The 21,952-nt window shown below is 34.4% G+C and overlaps 1 protein-coding gene across 6 annotated transcripts in view; it reads right to left on the bottom strand.

Annotated features, from left to right (window-relative positions):
* Positions 1-21,952, bottom strand: part of LOC131503571 (sodium channel protein type 1 subunit alpha) — a 155,201-nt gene that overhangs the window by 10,551 nt on the left and 122,698 nt on the right. For all 6 annotated transcript variants that reach the window (XM_058715032.1, XM_058715023.1, XM_058715056.1 and 3 more), the window contains exons 18-23: positions 18,169-18,289; positions 15,681-15,835; positions 13,776-13,949; positions 10,516-10,638; positions 2,906-3,187; positions 380-433 (exon numbers count right to left, since the gene is read on the bottom strand). In XM_058715032.1, the coding sequence (XP_058571015.1) occupies positions 380-433; positions 2,906-3,187; positions 10,516-10,638; positions 13,776-13,949; positions 15,681-15,835; positions 18,169-18,289 (909 nt within the window). The remainder of the gene's footprint in view (positions 1-379; positions 434-2,905; positions 3,188-10,515; positions 10,639-13,775; positions 13,950-15,680; positions 15,836-18,168; positions 18,290-21,952) is intronic.

The following is a 21,952-nucleotide window of genomic DNA, read 5'->3' as shown; positions in this document are numbered from 1 at the left end:
ACTGTCTACTACTTATGAAGAGTAACTATACATTTCAACTACCGACACTGATCATATATTTTTTCACATTTGCTCCCATATGCTGATTATATAATTAGTAGATAAAAAGAAAGCAAAATAGAAAAATATTTAATACAGGGATATTTGTCAGTTATTAAACATATGAATGTATTCATTTACCTTTCAAAATAATTTGTTTTCATTTATTTTAGTAAGATCTTTCTGATAAACACTGCTATATTTGAATACTAATTTGAGCCAATTTTTCCTTTTTTAAAACAATCATCATAGAATCATTCCATTTTGCTGCTATGCCCTGTTGAATTAATTTTAGAACCTAACCAATGTTACAAAAAGGCAGGAGATAAGGAATACTTACATTTCTGGAATCAACTGCTGCATACATTATATCCATCCATCCCTTAAATGTGGCCTATTAAAAAGGACATGCATGCTTTACTTTGGAATAATTCAGACCTAATGTTTAATAAATATTCTTACTTATGTATTTTTTAAAAGGAACAATGTGAAAGACAGTTCAAAACAAGTTTTACATAGATTTTGGACCAATACAATATCTTAGTAAGGCTTTTCATTTCTAAAACACACAACAAACAAAAATCGTTATTTGATATATCCTCCTGCTTGATAACTAACTCACAAATACTTCTCTACTCCTTAGAGTTAATGGAATAATGCAAATTTAAAGTGTTATAGAAATTTGGTGGAATACTTTTAGAAAGCTTTACAAATGCCAACACACTTGGAGATATCTGTAGCAGCAAAACAATTACAATTTAGATCTACAAATCAATCATTACATTTAGATCTACTGCAAGGTGATGAAAGTGAAAGTTTAACATTTTCTCTTGATCATAACACTCTGAGGATCATACGGACATGTATAAAGTCAGAGTTGCAACTATTCTTTTAAGAATTTTGAAGAATAGCACCCAGAAATCATCCTATAGTCTACCTTTTTCCCTGTAGTTTTAATGAAAGTGAGTTAATATGGGTAAAAGTAGAAAATAATACAGTAGATACTTGGCATTCTCAGATTCAAGATGGATCCCAAGTCTAGTAGCTTATAGTAACTTGTTATTTGTCCCGGGACATAAATTTTAAGCCCTGAGAGTCTGAGAGGATTGTTTTTAGCTACTGAACAAGTCTAGAAAGCTTTCAGCATCTGTATCCCAACACATCTTCGTTTTCATAACACTAACACTTGTGAAATGGTGGATGTCATGGGAAGAAAGCCAAGGAAGGGTTTGTGTGATGGCAGTGGAAAGAAAGTAATGATTCTTAGCTACAAAATAGAAGCTATCTATCAGAGGGGGAAATACTGAATGTCAGTGGCTGAGGTCAATGACGGAACAAGTCCATTACCCACTAGGTACAGGAACAGAAAAAGTGATTCATAGAACCATTTCAATGAGTTACTCATCAACAGAGGTGATTCTGTACAAAGCCAACTATAAAGTAGTACTTTAGAGTTTCTTTAGTGGCAGAATTTATCTAATGGCTGCGTGCAAGATCTTTACCCTACATTTTCAGAATTATTTATCATTTCAAGGACCTGCTTCAAAATTTTTTTTCTTTTCTCAATTTTATGGAGGAAATGATACACTTAGGTGATATTTACAAGTGTGGTTATTAATTAAGGGTTAGGATAAATTCTCAAGAAAATGTCACCATGTGTCTACTACAATATTTAAAGAAATCATACTTCCGGATTTTTTTAAATCCCTATTTTAATTGCATAAACATTCAGAGTAAGTCAGAAACATCCAGAAGAGAAATAAGAATTTCCAACAAGAAGGTGGGAAGAACTTATAAAGGAATCATAGTACAGACACCTCTGAAAGAGAGGTAAAAGGGTTTTTGACCCACGCAGGTTTGTTTGCTTGGTTAGTCTCTCGGTTGAGCAATTGAAAACATGATCCTGGTGAAGAGAAATAGATTTCTGTGCTAAAGCCTCTGTAGAGAAACAATGAAAGAACTTTTACGGTCTGTTTTTTTTTTCCTTAGGCTGACTTTGCAGTGGCCAAAATAGAGCAATATCTTACTATGTTTTTTAAACAATCTGGATTCTGTTTTTATCCACTGCTTTGTCATGATGCAGCTGTTGCCAAAAGCAGCATCAAATGCAGATGTTTATAGGGCCACCATCTTTTGTGTTTTATAAATTGCAAACGGTTTTTCTTTTGTGCAAATCAGGCTTAGGAGACCCGGTAGTAAAAAACATTAATATTCAGATACTTACGTATTTAAAGTAGTAAGTTCAATAAGGATGCTATTATTATGTATAGTAGACTTAGGTAATTGTTCTGAAATGTCATTTGAAGTGAGGCCACAGCTGCTTATATTTCATTTCTGGGTTCAGGCACTACTCTGTATTATTTGTATTTCACTGTGAGGATCCAACCCTAAAACCTCAATATCATTCCCTGGTCTTCAAGCCAAATCATACAACTCAGTAGCAGTTAATTGCCACCAATTACTTATAATCCAATCAGGTGTGTTAAATATGTATGTTTGGGGAGGGTGATCCATCAGTGGAAAATGCTTTCTAATTGCAATAGAAAAAAATAAAGCAAACGTATTGATTTATTCATCAACTTGTTCATATGGGAAGAGAGCAATATAAGCAGGAAGCGAAAAAAACCTTTGGAAAGAACTGAATTGCCTGGCCTCTATCAACTATGTCTGCACTGCTTGCATGGGCTGAAGTTGCCACCCACCTGGGCTAACACACTTGTGCTAACAAATCAAAATTAGAAAAAAAAAAGTGTGTTATAAACTTCCTTCTTAATAGCTAAAGTCTCTTCTTAGTAACTTAGATGTATGTTATCACTTTATTATTCCAAACAATAAACAAATTTCAGAGAAAAGAGTGTTCACTTACAACTTGAAGCAAAGAGAGATACCCAAATCCTACATTATCAAAGTTTACTTTCACATTTTTCCATCGGGCAGTCTCATTTCTTTCTATTAGTTTTAGGCAATCAGAATGATTATTCACTTCGGAGATCTCAAACATGTCACCAGTTGTGGTGTTAATACAGTGGTAGAATTTGCCAGCAAACAAATTTACGCCCATGATGCTGAAAATTAGCCAGAATATAAGACAAACCAGAAGCACATTCATGATGGATGGAATTGCTCCTAAAAGGGCATTCACAACCACCTAATACACAAATGGAAAAAAAGAAAAGTCAGAATTCTTGTTGGTTAAAAATTAAAAGACATTCTCCTAGTAATCTTTAGTATTTCTTTAAAAAAATTTTTTTTTACTATTGAGACTATTCTATGACACTTAAAAGCAAAGTAAAAAAATCTTAAAATGAAATCCATTCTTTCTTAAGCAATACATTTAGGGAAACAAATATAGATAATATAACAAAGAAAAAGAAAGTTTAACAAAGAGAGGGGGAAGTACCAAAAGGATGAAGGAAAGGCAAAATCAGAGGAATTTGCTGCCAGATGACTTGAGAATATTTGTTGTTTATTAGAAAAAAGAGAGGCAGGAAATCCTAATACAGACGATAAACTAATTTTAAAAAAGGTTATATATTAAATAATGAAATTAAAATATTTGGACACAAGTCAATTTGACCAATATATTTAAAAAAATTAAAAATTCAGATGTATAAATCTAAAAATATTATTAAATGCCTAATATAGTTTTGTCCTTAATTATTCATGCATTGCTATGACTAATAATAATTTTTGCATAAGAAGCAAGACAATTTAGCATTATGTATTTCATTAGATCATCACATCGTTTATTTCAAGCTCCAGTCATGTCAGTTGTTTCATTTACTGAGTTTAATTCAATAAACTTATTTTAAATGAAACATAATAGAAATTGGTTTCTTAGGAAAATAAGAAAAGGAGGGGTGCCATACATAGTGCCCAACTGTGAAGTGATTAACATACAATTCTGAGCTAAATAATGACCTACTCTTTTTCTATGGGAGCATGTTTTTTTCCCTCTTATCTTAATTTTTGGATCACAGATTAAAAGATCTGAGTTTTCGTATTTGGCAACACTGTAGGGATGGCTGTCCTTGCTCCCTCCTCCACAGTGCCCACTGGAGCTATATTATGAGTCACTAAGAGGGAAGATAAAGACAGGCCCTAAAATGCTCATAAGTGACAGAAGATGCCTCAGACTTGAACGACTGATAGCTAAGTTAATTCTGCCTATGGACTCCTATTATTATTGTCAATCTGATCCAATGTAAACAACAGGCATCAAAATATCTTCCATCTGCCATTTGATGCCAGTATTTTTAGAACAATGGTTTTTGATTGCCTGTCTGAAAAAACAAATACACGAGCCAATTCCTTATGCTTCTGAGCCGTGTTTAAAGTTTGCAAAGAACTCTAGGCCGTCTGGGGTTCCAAAACAGTGTGATAAGTGGGCCGAAGGAAACAGTAAAACCACTATTGGCAAAGGTAAGGAAATGAGCATAAACATTTAAGTTGGTTGAATTATCCAGGCAGATCCAGGTGATATAGCCTATGCAGCCTACCAAACTGAAACATGGCACCTTACCATATCTCATTTGCCTGTCTGCAGTAATACAGTTGATTGAATAAATCCTTCTTTTATACTTCATTTTAAATATGTGGATACACTTAGATTTCTCTTGTATTCAGAATTTAATAGCTGAAAGCAAGTTACTTATTTCCCTCCTTTTCTGAATATTTTGCCTACCATCCAGATTTAAAAAAAAAAAAAACAACCCTTATTTTTATTGTATATTCATAGAGTACACACTTAAATGCACGTTTTTACCTACAATAGCCAATTTAGAGCATGGCAGAATACTGGTGACCTCTACTTACTTCCTGAATTTCTTTTCATGTCAGTCTGCAGGTCTCACACTTCTTCCTTTAAAACTTTTCTCATCTCTGTTACTTCTTTTCACCATCCATCCTAGCTCTGGCCTCCATTAAGTCATACTGGCACTCTTGTCAAAGTCTTCTAACTTTCTCCTTCCTTTGATCCACGTAAGATGAATTCATTATCCCTGAGTCTCACTTGAAAATTATTTAATGGATTCCCACTGATGATCAAATATTTTCCTTACCTTGGTATTCAAATTACTCCACAATCTACATTTCCAGTTTAAACTTCCCTAGCCGCCTACCCTTCATCCCAACCCAACTAATACAATACCAGACACCTGGGATGCCTTTGGAATCCCTTGCTAAGTATCCCCCTTTCTGGAACATTCTTTCTTCTACAAGGTCTGATTCACTTCTGGTTAGCACTTCTTTCACGGAGCCCCAGTTCACCCTCCACATTAGCCTCCAAAATAAAGATCAACATTTCCTCTTTTGAATTTAAGAATCAGAATTCCAGTGGTGGCCAGGACCATAGAAATAATTTAGTATGGTGTTTTCTGTTGGCAATGAGAAAATGAGGCTAAAAGATTACGATCAGAAAGTAGACTAGAAGTGGCACCTAGTGCTTTTTCTTTCCATTCTACCTCACTGATTCACCTTGGAGTTGCTCCCATTTATCTGGTTTCCAGATTGTTCTGGATTAGAGTTACTTGCATTCCTGTGATCTTGACAGATGAGACGCTTTCCTTTTTCTAATTTAAGATGCAAAAATATATTATACTTCTCCAAGGCCTTGAATGCTTTGAATATAGGAAACAGAGTGCTTTGGGTATAGGGGGAAAAAAAAGGTTGATTGAATGAATGAGAGGAGTAAAGATTAACTTAGCATTTATTGAGGAAAACATAATCTTTAATGTTAGTTTTGATTATGAGATGAGACTAAAGAACCTGACACAACAAAAAGTTGTAGGTTAGCCAATAAGTCTGAGAGGTTTACTTTGCAACAGGGGATTTGTTTTGCGTTAAAATGAACTCCATGTAATTCATGATCACACGAAAGAACAAGCAAGGACTCTGAAGCAGTGTCTTTCAGGATATGGTCTGCAATGTTGGCATACGTTTGGTCCAGAGGAAAGGTTTATTTTTATGAAGATAAAAACATTAAATATTGGAAAACATTTGGCACAGTATTGGGCAATTTACTGTACAGAGGTCCATCATATCTAAAATTTCATTAAATTAAGCAATAAAGTTCAGAGAAAGGATTGACTTTTCCCAGGACCCCTAAGCCATTCCTTGGTTCAGCACAGAAGGAGGTGTATTAATTCTTTTCAGGCTCTAGGATCTGCAGCAATTGGTTCCCGTGAGGTGAAGGTACTGGGAAAAGATGGCCTGAATAAATTGGGAAGAACAGATAGAGATTTCAGGATGCAGAAAAGAAGATGTCTAAGGAAGGAACTATCCTAATACTATAGGTTGCTTATTCTCACAAATGCTTTGTAAGACACCAATAGAATTTCTCTATTTTAGCACAATCCAATCTTATAAAGACTCTTTCCATATCTAGTTCATTATCTGCATTTTTATTAAATCAACCCAAAATGAAGGATTGACAATTAAGTATGCAAATTAATGTTAGGAATTTTTTTTTTAATATATGAAATTTATTGTCAAATTGGTTTCCATACAACACCCAGTGCTCATCCCCAAATGTGTCCTCCTCAATACCCATCACGCACCCTCCCCTCCCTCCCATCCCCCATCAACCCTCAGTTTGTTCTCAGTTTTTGAGAGTCTCTTATGCTTTGGCTCTCTCCCACTCTAACCTCTTTTTTTTTTTTTTCCTTCCCCTCCCCCATGGGTTTCTGTTACGTTTCTCAGGATCCACATAAGAGTGAAACCATAATGTTAGGAATTTTGATACATGTAGAAATGTCTTGTCTGAACAAATTATCTCTGAGCTTCAAATAATACTACTCATGGATTCTAATGCTTCTCTAGTCTAAATACAAAAACTACATGAATAAAAATCAAAAGCAGGCGAGGTAAAATCACATCTTTAAGTATAAAGAAGAGTAATGGAATCTTTTAAAAAGCTAATGACTACATTTGTGTTGTGGGGTTTAATTAAGATAATTGTCTTTGAGAGATGCGATACTTCAATTATCTAAACAAAAACTCCAACTTGATATCTCTCAAAATAGAAACTCTTCTTCTTGTATATTATTTTTAAACTTTAAGAATAAACAAACTATAGATTTATTTTTATTTATGTTTTCATCATGTTATCTTCTAAGATCCTAAAAAGTTATTTGGGAGTGACTTACTCTAAGAACTGGGTTTATACATTAAATTCTATTTAATACACATGATAAGACATTTCTGTTTTGTTTCTAGGTGGGCATTGTAGTCTGTATAGTTTGAATAAGTAGATTTTTTTATATTAACTTTTTTTCCATTTATAACACAAATCACATGTGCTTACTCAACTCTTAATATATTTTGCCTCATTACATTTTGAAAATAACTCTCCTAAACTTTCATTTAATAAAAACGGAAATGGTCATACAATCAACACCAGTCTTATGAAAGCTGGAATACTGAACCCTAGCATCTGCTCATACATATCAACAAGGCAGGGAATTGCCTGCTGGCATCTGGATGGCAGTTTTCAGGACCCAGAATCAATGTAAAAAATGGCAAGGGTTTTATGTCTCAAACAGCACCATCAATTGACAAGTTAAAATTTCCACGCATTCATTCTAAACCAGGTCCCCCACCCTCACCAATCAGATAATCTCCCCATAAATGAATAACTCCATATACACATAACTAAATCATATTCAGTGAAACTTAGTAAAGATATGAACCGTTGGTGTTCAAATCCACACAGGGTAAATTCACAAAGGTATTTTTCTCAAAAGAAAACTTAAGGCAATTGAAAATAGGGGATTCGAATATAGTGTACTTTTCCCTATTGTGATGAGAGAGTACCGTTCCCAATCCCTCCCTCATCCCACTACACAAAGTCACAGTGAAAGGATGAAAGGTAGCAAAAGGGGTAATACAGTACCCATAATAAAGGGCTGAGGGGAGGAACCAGCGCTCCACCCCATCCAAGTTGGAGCAAGATTATCCTATATAAAATAGAAATATATAGTTTGTTATTAGTTAGAAATCTGATATGACAGAACATTTGGTGTTACTTTTTGTATATGATATGGTCTCTGTCTGTTTCCCTATTAATCAAGACTTGAGTTCTTTTGAAAAAGAAGGTATCTAAGATTTCTTAGATTAGGAAATTAAAATTACAAATTTAAGTACAAATTTTATTTTACTCTAGATATTCATGACATCAATTCACTCAGTTCAATTTTACAAGTTGAAAAATTTGGACTGGAAATTTGAAATACAATAAATGTTTAAAAGCTGTCAGCCAGAAATGTGCATAAAGCATGCAAAACATAAAGTGCAACGTGATGATAATTTATTCCTTTCTAACTTCTTATCAGGCACTATACAACATGCTTTGTTTGGTAATGTTGCATAAAAGCACATGCTTGAAAAAGTGACAAATCAACAGAAATAAAATGAGTGCTTGATTTATACTCTGACACAGCTATTGTGGTTTTATGCTGCTAAGGAAAAGAATAAAATGAGAGTTTCTGAATGTATTCACACTGGGAAATATCACTTCCCAAATATAATCATCATTATTATCTCCATCTTCACCATTATCCATATTTACATTTTTACAAAGTAAAAAAATCCAAGCACCAGAAGCACAAAAATAGAATTAATAATCGGGTTATTTTGTCTCTACAATGCCAAACACGTGTTGAAATGATCAGCCATTTTAGGGTTGTGTATATTCTGTCATTACGAGGCAAGGAATTACATTCATAAATCCTATAATTTAAATGCTGAGTTCATCTCCTATCAGCATCAATAAGAAGTTTATGTTTTTAAAATTCTCAGTTGCAAAAGTCAACCTCTCCTTATAATATAAAAAGCATTATTGATCAATAATTAGAGATAAGGTTATTTCTGTAAAAATCAAACATAGACCCACAGGACCAACATTGCTAATGGAAATAAAGTGTTCAACATGGGAACATCTGGCCATTTGATCATGGATTTAATACATTTTAAAAAGGTTAAATTTGGAATGTTTATAACAGTTTCAAATACTTATCATTGTTCAGATTTCGGAAGACTTTCAAAAGATATTACTTTGATTCAGGCAATATGATTTCAATTAGAATGTATAAAAATAATACTTTTCTCAAGAACTGAAACTGCCAGTCTGAAACAAAAGAAAGTGACATTTTAAGTGGAAAATAAACTTAATGTTTACATACCCTGGGGAGAACTTCCTTCTACATTTTAGTAAATATGTGAAGATCTCTGTGAGAAATAAAATAAGACTGCATTATATTGTGTTAAATTGTTTCTAATGAGGAAAAAAAAACTTTTTATATATGTTAGGGAAATTAAAGACAAGTCTCACGTTCTTAAAAGGTGACGTTTACAATAAATTCTATTTTAAAAGAACACAGAAGGCCATCAACAAACCTAGAAAATGTAGATGGAAGTCTTCAGTAAAGCTTAGTTTCCATAAACAACTAAACCTTAGGCAGAAAAAAAAAAAGCAATTTTTTTTTTTTTGAATCACACTTAATTCAGTAGCTTTGTTTTGGTAAAAGACTATTTGATTTTTTTAAAGAAGGAACTATTTTTTTTTATGTTATGCATCTTATACATCAATGCTTCATGAATTTTAAAAAGGTATGGAAAATAGTATGTCAATAATGGCAACATTTTTAACCTGTTATGAATCATTGGGAATGGTTGAATTGAACTCTTTCCTTAAAAGGAGTAGTATAACATTTTGTGTGACTCAAGTGAAATTTGAGTTATGCTTAATTTATGAATCATCTATAGTAATGAATCAAAATGATATTTTCTGTCCATTATGTTATAAATGTTTTAGTTTTGAAAAATTGTGTGGATTTACATATAATCTTTAAGCTACTATTACTATTTATATAAATTAAAATTATTAATGCATTTATAAATTGAGGCCATATTAAACATAAATTTTTTAAAAGTTTAAAATTCAGCCAATATTTAGTATCTACCCTTGACTATATTCAAATAATGCAAACTTTGGCATTATACAGACAAAATTGACATTTAAAAATTTTTTTCCTTTATTCATACGTAGGCACATGTGTGATTCAATTATTTTCAATAAAACTTGTTAAGTACAATTTAGTTCATCACAAATGAGAAGCACGTAATGTAGAATTCACTTCAGTTGATTATTATCATATCATTACACCTAGAACTTTAATAGTTCAGCTGCTTTTTTTGTATATAGGTTTGTAAGGAAACTCCCAAAATGGATTAGGAAATAAAGTCATTTTAATAAGCACAGCAGATAAATGATATTGTATCATTTCAAGGGAGGCCTAAATTCTCTTGCATATCACCCAGAAGTAAATATGCAACAGATTAAATGATAAAGTAGCACTTTTGCAAGGATTTGCCATTCCTTTTGCATGCATGGGTTTTCCTTTTATAAAATTTGATTTAATGTAGTTTAATTTAATTTTGACTACATGTAATACTTCAGGTTCCTTCATTTTTCCTTACCCTCATCCCTTCAAATCGTGATAAGGCTCTTAGAGGTCTCAGAGCTCTTAGTGTCCTGAGAGATTTGATGGCACCAAGTTCTGAATAACCCAAGGCATTTGCTGTTAAACTGACCAATGAAACCTGTGTAAGTAAATAAATAAGTTAAATCATCATTCAATTAGTATTTACTATGTAATATAATAAATATGATTTTTGCTTAGAAGATAAATCATTGGGGGTCCCTGGGTGGCTCAGTTGGTTAAATGTCCAACTTTGGCCCAGGTCATGATCTCACGGCTTGCGAGTTCAAGCCCCGCATCGGGCTCTGTGCTGACAGCTCAGAGCCTGGAGCCTCTTCAGATTCTTTCTCTCTCTCTCTCTGCCCCTCCCCCGCTCACACACACTCTCTCTCTCTCTCCCTCTCTCTCTCTCTCTCTCTCTCTCCCCGTCTCTCAAAAATAAATAAACATTAAAAAAAATTTTTAAAAGAAGATAAATCATTGCACCTTTTAAAATTTTAAGGAAGTATTTTCAGTTTGATGCAAAGAAAGTAGCTTTCAGTATGTTAATTAAATCTAGCTGAATAAAAAACCTTAAATGTCACGTAATTTATTAATTGCTCAACTAATAAATAAGTTGAATACATTCAACTAAATTTATTACTAATAAATTGGTTGAGCAATTAGAAAAATGATAAAAATTAATTCTAAAAAAGGAAGAAATTGAGGTATAAGAAAATGTCATTGGTTATCCTTTATTTTATTTTATTTTATTTTTAAAATTTATTTATTTATTTTGAGAGAGAGAGAGAGCAGGGGAGGAGCAGAGAGAGACAGAGACAGAGAGGGAGAGACAGGGAGAGAGAGAGAGAGAATCCCAAGCAGGCTCCATGCTGTCAGTGTGGAGCCTGTCATGGGGCTTAATCTCATGAACCGTGAAATGATGACCTGAGCCAAAATCAAGATTTGGACGCTTAACTGACTGAGCCACCCAGGCACCCCATATCCGTCCTTTATTTTATTAAGTTGTTGCTGAATTTGGGGTTTTGCATGGTTAGTAATAAAATACAGAAACTGCTATTGTATCAGAAAAAGCGTGAAATCTTAATCCTGCATTGTATGTTCAACTAATTATAACTGATACTCTCAGAAAGCAATAACTTGGCACATTGATTTCACAGTTGATTTTTGAAAGTGATTTTTTTTTTGTCTTGCTAAAACCTTCTGTCTTCAATTCCCTAAAGTTTATCCTTATGTAAACAATATAACTTCAGTGTGATTCCATCATGAAATTCCTCAAAATTTTCTATGCTAACTTATAGCTTCTGCCATGGTTACCTGGCTGAAAATGGTCACAATAAATCTTTACCAAATAAATAAATCAATGAATTTACATAATTTGTATGAAACACACAAGTACTAAGAAATAAAAATGTTAGGTGTCTAACTCTCTAAATAAAGACTTTATCAAAACTCCATATCCAAACAGAGTTACAATTTCTTTGGTTTGAAAGTGCCTAGTATAGGACAGGTTCAAAAACATTGGACACACTGTCCAAAATGTGCTATCATTTTTTAATGTTTTTTAAAGAGGGTTATACTGATCCTAATGAGATAATTAAAATAGAATATTGAAAAATAAAAATATTTTTATTGCAAGATGACAAAATTCTCTATAGAATTTTTTTTTAAATATATTTCAGGCTATTGAAACTACCATGTTGTATACCTGAAACTGATGTAACATTGCATGTCAACTACAATAAAAAATAAATAAAAATAAAGTGCTTATAATCTGACAATTAAAAAACTCAAATTACAATAATAAATATAATCATCAGTCTTTCACTAAAATTTCAGACATGCAATAATCATAATAGAGAAAAGCAAAGCTCAGGAAGTTTCAAAAAGGTAAAATTATATTTATATTTAAGATGTAGTGTGAAAAATCTGGGGAGTTGAAATATGATATAACTTCTAATGCTTGAAACTTCAATGTTAGAAATATTTTCTTTTGTAATGATGAAGCAATTATTCTTTTGAGGTTTTTCTTAATTTATTCATTTCACAGTAACATTATTAAGCTTTTTAAATAGCTCTGGCTTTGCCTTTGTTCAGAAGTAAAGAGATATAACCTATGAGTGACTTTTAGCTCTAGAAATACTTTCCACAGCAAACCTGCATAGTCCTGCTGGACTATGTCATCTATTATCTTTTATTATCTATTATCTATTATTGTCATTTATTATCTTTTGGGGATAAAACTGTTGCCTACAAAGTCTGCGATATTTCGGACACTTTTCTAAAGCTGAAATTATGTCAAACTGATAGCATGAAACATTTTGCTTAATAAATCTCCAGAGGCAGCCACCTGTTTTAGGGTAGATGAAGTATTATTAATGATTGGGCATGTAAATTCTGTGAAGGGCTGTTTGGTACATTACAGGCCTGTTGCAAGTTGAGTCTACATCCCACGGAAACTCCTGTTGCTGCATGAAGTAGAGCTTTTCCCTACAGTCTGTACACTTTACTGCCTCTAACAGAGTATCATCTATACAATCTACCCTTTAAAAACTTTGCGTAGATCAAAGAGAATTTTTAAAAAAGTGACGGTAGCTCTCACCATCATCAGTGTTTATTGAGTGCCTTTATTACTGTATGTACTAATATCACCATTTTATTTTATTTTATTTTTTTAATTTTTTTTTAACGTTTATTTATTTTTGAGACAGAGAGAGACAGAGCATGAATGGGGGAGGGTCACAGAGAGAGGGAGACACAGAATCTGAAACAGGCTCCAGGCTCTGAGCTGTCAGCACAGAGCCCGACGCGGGGCTTGAACCCACAGACCGTGAGATCATGACCTGAGCCGAAGTCGGACACTCAACCGACCAGCCACCCAGGCGCCCCTAATATCACCATTTTAGAGTCAGGAGCCAAGTAATTTACTCAGTGGCACACAACCCATCAGCGATGGGGCTGGAACTCAAATGCAAGTCTATCTGACTCACAATATAAGGAATTTAAACAACATACCCAAAAGCCACCATAATTCCTTACCACCACCACCCCCCCCACCCCGCCAAGGCTGAACCAATACTAAACTAGCCTATTTCTTCTAAAAACTACAACACTATGATTTGGTGAATTAGTTTACTGTCTGTTAAGTACCATATGCTGTCAACTCAGCACAGTGGTCAGAGATTGACTGTTTTAGAATCAGTATACGGATTAGACAAACTACCACGGAAACGAGACAAAGATGTGGAGGATACCTACATCAACAATTAAGAAGTCCAGCCAACACCAGGCATTCGTGAAATATGTTTGATAGCCATATGCCACCCATTTTAGAAGCATTTCCAGAATGAAAATATAAGTGAAAACCTTGTCAGCATACTCCAACATCGTCTTAATTGTCTTTCGCTGATCAATATATATGTCTTCAAATGCCTATAAAGAAAAGTGATATATTTTAGCTTTCTAAAGCTAGTATACTCTATGAGCTATTTTTCTGATCATAAACATATTTTCCCTGATTTTATATGTATACATATGACATTCTGTTGGACTAGGAGGGCAGAGGAATAGTAGCTATTGCTGTTTGTTTGGTTTTTTTTTCCCTCTCAAAGATCTTTTAATGAATCAGGGGAAAGTTATACTCTCCATCAATATTATAGCCAGAAGAAAGAGGTAAAAGCATAAGTCTCATGAATTAATTTGACTTGTTCAGGAAACATCTGATGTTATATCCTGGGGATGGGGATGGTGATGGTGCCACCCCAACTTGAAGTTACATATTTCTTTTGTTTCATTTCTTATGCTTCCTCCAGTTGATTTTTTTGCCATTAAAAGGTTGAAGAAATAAAAAGTGAAGGTTTATATTTTTCATAAAGCAGAAACTGTAATTGATCATCACATAGCCCAATTTTACTACGTAATTGGGCTCATTTGTCGCCCTCTCCTACATTTTGTTGATAGTTTATGTTTCTTAGCAGAGATGTAGCATGACCATGATAACAAGATGAAAATATTTCCCATTTATGTTGCAATATGTGTCCTTCTAATATGAACTCTTTATACTTTACACCTGAGTCTCACATTCGTTTCAGGGGCAAAAGACTATTTCTTGTCTAAAGTGACATGCAAAATAAGTTTACGTCATCAGAGAATATGTGGGAGAATACAGGCTTATGTTCTAATTATAAACATAAGCTAAAGAAACTTAAGTAATTGTATTTCAATCAGGCAACCTCATTTTATCTGTCATCTCTCTCTCTATCTATCTATCATCTATCTTATCAGTCATCTTATGGCTTAAGTATTCTATTTGCGTCAGTGATTTTCTAAAATGTTATCTATATGTTATGCTTTATATTTTTGTAAGTGATTTTCATAAAATATAAATTAATTCAATATAAAAAACATTTTCGTATACAGAGAAACCAATCTTAGGCATGCTGCCCAATATTTTTTGTTACCAACATTCATTGTTTCTTGAGTAGTGTAAGAACAGTGGACACAATTTAAAAGGGACAGAGAAGTAATCCCTAAGGACTTAATGACTGTCCATAAAGAGATAATAAGAATACCATTCAGAAACAAGGTTCGAAGAATTTAGAAGTTATACCATCACAGGGCTTCCTTTACACTGAAGTTGCCATGTTTACTTTCTTATTAAAATATGAGTAATTGAACATTTGTATTCCTTGGTTATAATGAATAAGCTGGAGGGACAAATTTTCTAGGCTACTTAAGAATAAGCAAAAATTAATAAATAGCTTATCAGAAATTATACATATACATAGAAAAATAAATCCAGAAATTAATAGTTGAAACATTAAGTCTATAATCTGGAAGATATGATGTGGGGGTAATTAAAAATGTGTTGAAGACAGGTAGAAGAGAGGGGGTGTGTGGGTATGAGTGGGTGAGTGAATGGATGGTTGGATGGATGTAGAGATGATGTATATTTAAGGAAGAAGTCGTAAGTAGAGATAACAGTTTAAGGTTTGGCAAACAGAGGTGATGGCTGACGCCATGAAAATGAAATTGGATGTAGAATGAGGGTTTGGGAAAAAATGCATTGGATACTAAAACAGTGTAATAGAAGGATTAGTAAGTCATCAGTATTAGATTATTTTAAACTTAATATTGTACCACTTTTGCTTAATGTTCACTCACCAGAGCACCACTGCTAAGGAGAATCATGAAAACGATGAAGGTCTCAAACCAGTTATGCTCCACTATTCGGAAACACGTTCTTCTCAGGTTCCACCATTGTTTTCCTCTGCCTTCCTCCACACTGATTTGACAACATTTGAATCTTTGTACGCAGCCTGCAAGCATAATATTCAAACAGGAGTCGCTAAAGTAACTTCTCCTCCAATAATATTCTTTGGCATGTCCCTGATTCCTCTTTTCACTACAGTTACCATCTCTACCTTGTTAGGATAATTCTCTAAGTCTGGAGTAATAAGAGCACATTCATTAGCTGTGCTCTTTGACATTGTGAAAATTATTCAGCCTCTTTAAATGGTTCCCTGGCTAATAATACCTGCTTTTTCTGCTTCAACTCATTGTCCAAGAGAGAACGTTGTAAAGCACAAATGTAGTCACTCTAGTAAAGGACTTCAAAGTAGAAATTAATAATAAACAGAAAACTTCGTTTTTATTTATTCTATTTATATTTTTTAAAGTTTATTTATTTTGAGAGAGAGTCAGAGCATGCAAGCTGGGAAGGGGCAGAGGGAGAGGGAGAGAGAAAATCCCAAGCAGGCTCTGTGCTGTTAGCTCAGATTCTGACATGGGGCTCCAACCCATGAACTGAGAGATCATGACCTGAGCCGAAGTCAAGAGCCTGATGCTTAATCAACAGAGCCACTCAGGCACCCCAGAAAACTTCCTTTTTAGGGAGGTTATGGAATAGTAATATAGATCTCTCCCGACAATGTTTGTTACTGTTTAGTTTTCTTGTGGTGCTCCTAAAAGAACTCATATAATTTTCAACTTAATTTAGTCCACTAAAATGCTGTTGCTTGGTTCTGCTTTGATTTGTCATTTCCTTCTTTATACTGCTTTACTCACTCAAAAATAAGAATTAAATCAACAGATATCTGTGAATACCTTTGTAAGCATCATGAAAGAAAAAAAATCACTTTTTTTTAAAAAAAAGACAAAAAGAAACAAAAGATACAGAACATGGACCTTGCCACCAAGAACCTTACATTCTTGTTTTCAAGAAAAGATATAAACACAGGAACCCTACCTCAAGACAAAAAAACAAAAAATTAAAAAGAAAAAGTCAAGTATGCTGGAAGAAGAGGGAGATAGGGGAGGAAGAAAGGCAGGGAGGAGAAAAGACAGTAAAGATACATATAACAGTTTAAAACAGAAAGAGGAAAGCTCTCACAAGATAATATATGAACAATCATCAGGTGAATTAAATGCATATATTTATTATAGCTGTTCAGAGGAATAATAATCTCTTTTACACCATGGTCAGATGAAGGTAGTTTTGAGAAGGACTTTGGTGACATGTGGAATTTATATAGGAAATAAAAGGAAACAATGTATATCAGGCCTATGAGGAAGAGATCACTATATAGAGAATATGCAAATATATTCATATCTTTAGTATATGTGCTGCCGAAGTGAGCACTATATTCATATCTTTAAAACTCAAATTCCCAAGAAAACCAGACCATGGGAAATACTAGTCACGGGGAAGACAAAGCTCTTAAACCTATTGTCCATATTGTACCAGGCTCAACCAGCTTAACTGTTCAGGTATCAGGTATGGGGCACTGCTTATTTCCTGCTTCATCCAATCAGCATTGGAAAATGGTGATTTTGTTAAAAAATACAGTTTAGCATTTGCAGCTCATTGAACTTTGTCAGAAAGCTATTTAAAAAAATTTTTTTTAATGTTTTTATTTTTGAGAAAGAGACAGAGAGACAAAGTTTGAGAGTGAGGGAGGGGCAGAGAGAGAGGGAGACACTGAAGAATCTGAAGTGGGCTCTAGGCGCTGAACTATCAGCACAGAGCCCAATGCGGGGCTGGAACTCAGGAATCCTGAGGTCATGGCCTGAGCCAAAGTCAGGAGCATAACCAACTGAGCCATCCAGGCACCCCCAGAAAGCTATTTTAAGGCAAATTCTGTGTACGAGAATTTTGACTAGTATTTAAGGTGCCAACTTATTGTGGGGCACCTGGGTGGCTTAGTTGGTTGAGCGTCTCACTCTTGATTTTGGCTCAGGTCATGATCTCACAGTCATGGAATCAAGCCCCGCGACAGGCTCCCCACTGGGTGTGGAGCCTGCTTAAGATTCTCTCTCTCCCTCTCCCTCTATGCCCCTCTCTCTAGAAATAAAAATAAAAAAAGATGCCCACTTATTGTGAAATCACCATTTTACTTTTAAAAATATAAATCAGTCATTTTTTTTATCACATTAAAATATTTTTCTCTATTGCCATGCTCTTTTACACATAGTGGGCAGAGATAACCAAAAATAACAATAGATTTGAAAACTGTTAGCCTATTAGTGGTAATTCAAATAGTTCTACTAAAGGTTCTATTATATTATGAATGATCCATCTTGGGTGATCAACAGCTAAAAAACACCCCACATTCTATAAATGGAAGATTAACATGAGGGTCATTTTCTTTACCTTCAGTGAAACAGGCTTCAGGTTCAAGGGTTTCCTCAGGTTCCACTACAGGCTGTTCTTCTGCAGGTGCGCCAATGTCTACAGTGCTGCCTTCAGAGGAGCTACTGCTTTCATTAAGTTTCTGTGCATGAGATAGACATAAAAAGTAAATCACTTTAATTTTAGTAATAGCCTAGGAAGAAAAGGTTAGTGCTATGAACTGACGTTGGATTCTCCTTGAAGTGAAGAGATTTTAAGTTTAGAGCAAAAGACGGATTGACTAAGAAAAGGAAGTAAGGAAATGTTATGGTATCCCCTTTTCCATAATTCACATGTAAGCATGAAATCAAATTATTATATTGTGAAGTTACAAATGACCGTCGGAAACATGTATTAAGCAAACCACTCTCCTAAGAATTAGAGAAGACCCAGAGGGAGGGTGAGGGGTAAGGAAAGTTAATACAACTGTTCTCATTTTACAGATAAGGGAACTGAGGCCCAGGTGAAATAACTTGTCTAATGTTACATAACTAGTAAATGAGAAAGCCAAGATTTGAGGAGAATTATTCCTGAACCCAAAGCCCATGCTCTGTCATTTGTGTGACCACACTGTTTCTGAAACAGTGTATTGACACCCTGACAATTTTTCCATCAATTTAAAACTGAAAATAATCCATAGAATAAAATAGCAAGATTAGTCTAACAGGTGAAGAGAATCTACAATTCACTCTCGAAGTGAAAAACTCAAACAAAATGAACATACCTGTTAACACCACAAACTAATGGAATTTTATATAATATAAATATAATGGAATTTTATGTAATGTAAGTATTCAGTATCTTCACGGAAGCTTTTTGGTAGCTGTAGACACGAGTTCTATTTGATTCTTTGTTTACAGTAAATCTGCCAAACTAATTACATCCTTTTCGTAGGGCAAATGCCATAATTATAACTTATGTGCAAGCAATAATAAATCTCTTTGCTATATAGTATTACTTTAACTCACAGGGAAATTTTTTCAAAGGAATACTTGCAAAGTCTTTAAGAATTTTGGACAAATCTACCTTTTAACAGTCACAGTTCTTCACATATGATGCCAGATATCTGGCTCCATATCAAACTTCATATCCATTACTAAATACCATTGTTAGTTACCTAGATTTCAGATTTACAACGAGCAATTGTGAGTGTTAAGATTAAAAGATGTGAACCTACATAACATGAAATTAATTTTATCAAATGCCCAATGGCTCCCTAAATAGCCTCCTCTGAGGTGTCTTGCCTGGATGATGATAAAATAAATTGCTACTTTTTTTTTTTAGCACAGTTTCTTTATTTATTTATTTATTTATTTATTTTTAACTTTTTTTAAATATGAAGTTTATTGTCAAATTGGTTTCCACAGAACACCCAGTGCTCATCCCAACAGGTGCCCTCCTCAATGACCATCACCCACTTTCCCCTCCCTCCCACCCCCCCCATCAACCCTCAGTTTACTCTCAGTTTTTAAGAGTCTCTTATGGTTTGGCTCCATGCTTTACCTTTTTTTTTTTTTTTTTTAATATATGAAATTTACTGTCAAGTTGGTTTCCATACAACACCCAGTGCTCTACCCTATGACCCAGCAATAGCACTGCTAGGAATTTATCCAAGGGATACAGGAGTACTGATGCATAGGGGCACTTGTACCCCAATGTTTATAGCAGCACTCTCAACAATCGCCAAATTATGGAAAGAGCCTAAATGTCCATCAACTGATGAATGGATAAAGAAATTGTGGTTTATATACACAATGGAATACTACGTGGCAATGAGAAAAAATGAAATATGGCCTTTTGTAGCAACGTGGATGGAACTGGAGAGTGTGATGCTAAGTGAAATAAGCCATACAGAGAAAGACAGATAGCACAGTTTCTAAAGGTCTAACTAGTTCAGATTTTCTACAGATGAGAGTGCTATTGCCAATACATCAAACTTTATTCTTAAGAATATTCTTTAAAATAAGCTATTGTTGGGGCCCCTGGGTAGCTCAGTCGGTTAAGCATCTGACTTCAGCCCAGGTCATGATCTCATAGCGCGAGTTTGAGCCTCGCGTCAGGCTCTGTGCTGACAGCTCAGAGCCTGGAGCCTGCTTCGATTCTGTCTCCCTCTTTCTCTGCCCCTCCCTAGCTCACGCTCGCACTCTCTCTCTCGCTGTCAAAAATAAATAAACTTAAAAAAAAAAATCTATTGTTTGACAACTCAACTTTGTATATGGTACCAGTTACTAGGTATAGACAACGATCTTATAGATGCTTACAAATTAGTTTCCAAACACCTGTCAAGCAATGTAAGTATATTCTACAGTCTGCCTGAACTACTGTTAAGAAAGTAGAAGTGTGCCTAGTGTTACTCAAAATCAACATGCTCTCAAAGTCATGACTTATTTATTTATTTATTTATTTATATTTATAAGTAGACTTCACACCCAGCACAGAGCCCAATGCAGGGCTTGTGCCCACAACTCTAAGATCAAGACCTGAGCTGAGATCAAGAGTCTGATGCCCAACCAAGTGAACCACCCAGGCACCCCCTAAACTTACTCCTTTAACCAAGTTTCTGATTCTGGTTGTTTGTAGTATCATTCTTTGAACAAACGGACTCCAACTCTCATTTATTCTTACTCTTTTCCAATATTGACAGTAATCTACAGTCAAATTTGTTAAATTTCACTTTTGAAATAACCCTTCTCTCATTCTCATCTTCCAAATTCTTATGAGCTTTCTGTTCATCCTTGTCACCTCTTTGGAAAGCTATCCATAATAATTATCACCCTCATTCTAGCCTCACGTAATTCTAGAACTTTGTGGACCATGAAGCCTGCTCTATGCTAGGTGCCCAATAAATATTTGGTGAATGAATACCTCTGTTTCATATTTTATTGCCAGATGAAGCTTTTTGTCTCCAACTTAGCACTCCAACCAAATTTTCCAAATCTATCCTTCACAGTAGCTGTGCTTAATTTTAGTCAAGGTGAACTTCTTAATGTTTTCTGGCTGTAGCTTATAGTGGTTATTTTTGCCCATCATTGTGGAAGAATAATAATTACTCTCATCTAAACCCCCTTTACCACTTTGCACAACACTTTGGGCCCATACTACTTTTTTTTTTTTTAAATCTAACCTCCCTTTATTCTAATTGACTTACTACATTAACAACAGTTGGCATTCTCTATAAAACACAATGACTGATATGCTTGGTGTGCTGAAATTGCTCGGCTGGTTCTATTGTATCACACCTGTGCATTTCTGCTTTCATCAGGAGAGTTGTTTACTTATCAAGAATAAGTTATGTTTGGGGGCACCTGGTGGCTCAGTCAGTTGAGCATCTAACTCTTGATATTAGCTCAGGTCTTGATATTGTGGTGGTGAGATCAAGTCCCTTGTCAGACTCTGTGTGCAGCCTATTTGGGATTCTCTCTCTCCCTCTCTCTCTGCCCCTCCCTGGCATGCTCTCTCTCTTTCTGCCTTTCTCTCTCTCAAAATAAATAAACATTAACAAAAAATAAGTTATGTTTGTTTTCAAATCAATTTGTACCACTTTAGATTAGCGTAATTGTGTAATTTACTCTTAAATAATTTTATAAAGCGAGTGAAAGAAAGTTAGTTGTTGTTGCATCCATAAATACTAAGTTGAATTCATTGCATAAGTTTAATAAAGGCAAATCTCCCCCAACCATATACATACAAATGAAAACAAAACTTGTAAAATTAGGTGTGAATAATTGTTTTTTAAAAAAGGAGGGGGTACTGGGGATATGCATTT

The sequence above is a fragment of the Neofelis nebulosa genome, chromosome 2 (assembly GCF_028018385.1).
Source record: "Neofelis nebulosa isolate mNeoNeb1 chromosome 2, mNeoNeb1.pri, whole genome shotgun sequence".
In the NCBI taxonomy this organism is placed as follows: domain Eukaryota; kingdom Metazoa; phylum Chordata; class Mammalia; order Carnivora; family Felidae; genus Neofelis; species Neofelis nebulosa.
The sequence above is the reverse complement of the archived record's forward strand: the minus strand, read 5'-3'. Positions and strand labels throughout refer to the sequence as shown.